Source organism: Micropterus salmoides, unplaced genomic scaffold, assembly GCF_014851395.1.
Source record: "Micropterus salmoides isolate LMB-PRFRI ecotype aquatic unplaced genomic scaffold, ASM1485139v1 Ms_hic_scaffold_189, whole genome shotgun sequence".
Lineage (NCBI taxonomy): Eukaryota > Metazoa > Chordata > Actinopteri > Centrarchiformes > Centrarchidae > Micropterus > Micropterus salmoides.
In genome coordinates, this window is record NW_024041028.1 from 200 (window position 1) to 1,317 (window position 1,118).

Here is a 1,118-nt window from a genome sequence, read left to right on the forward strand (position 1 = left end):
GGCAATTTCATGCGAGAGTGACACAATTCTCTACCACAAAGACAACGACCACACGGAAACCAAATAGTTCTTAGGTATGTTAAATGAACATGGAGTGTCAATCCACTTCACTGACTACATGAGGGGAAGTGGCATGTCTGCGCTAGTTTTGGCTCATTGGAAAAGTGTGGATAACGCTGTTGAGTGTGTCAGCTTCATTCATAATCCCCTGCGGATTAACTTGCTTCAGGGACACACACAGCCTCATCATCCTGTTTACACACTCGTTGCTAGTTTTCACACCCTCTAAAAATACCATAGAGGAAATCAAGGCCGTAATTTGTGGTTTGGATTAAACTACATAGGAGAGAATCATTTGGCCTGGGGATATTTATGCAAGAGTGCAGTCTTTTGTGTTATTGTTGAACTTCTGGCAGCCAAATGTTTACGTATGTGTTACATAGTAAATAGTTGCTGCAATACAGAGGGCATCTAAAGTCTTAACGTCATTGATGCATTTTTTTGTGTGTTAACAGAACCTGAGAAGCTCGTCCGGCCGCCGTGAAGTCCTGCAGCCCTGCCTGTGAACTTCCACCAATGTGGCTCAAGAGGCCAGAAAGTGGATCACTGACAAAGATTCACTGAAAACCATAACATGAAACAACATGGAAATGTAAAATTGAAGAGTTATTTAAAAAAGAACAAAGAAGCAACATCTCTCAGTATGTCCGACGTAAAGGATCAGTTCGGTAGCTGTTGTATCATTTCGTCAGCCAAGGACACAAGCTACTGAACCTTTTTTTTTTTTTTTTATTCAACAAGGACCATGGTTATTTACTGCTGTCCCAGAATATATGATGTTCAGATACGTCAAGACACTCAGTTCTCCCTTTGTTGCTATTGTCAGACTCTTCTTTTGCCTGAGACTGAAACATTTGTTTTCTGGGAAATGGTCATTCCTGTTACATCTCACAGTTCAGATGGATGGCTCTCTGGGAAACCAGTGTCTTCTGGTTTATTATTTTGGAGAGACCAAAGACCAACCCTCATGCCTAGATAAAACTTTCAGCTCATACCTCCCTTTTTTTTTTTTTTTTTTCTCCAACTTAACTTAGTTGCACTGTTTATTTTAATACAGA

At 40.4% G+C, this 1,118-nt stretch overlaps 1 protein-coding gene across 1 annotated transcript; it reads left to right on the plus strand.

The window, feature by feature from the left end:
* Nucleotides 1-511: 511 nt before the first annotated feature.
* On the plus strand, nt 512-794 carry LOC119909758 (6-phosphofructo-2-kinase/fructose-2,6-bisphosphatase 2-like; the record flags this gene model as incomplete). The annotated part of the gene is given in 1 exon segment (XM_038727974.1): nt 512-794. A coding segment is annotated over 1 exon segment (55 nt), but the record flags the coding sequence as incomplete, so codon positions are not given.
* Between the last annotated feature and the right edge of the window lie 324 nt (nt 795-1,118).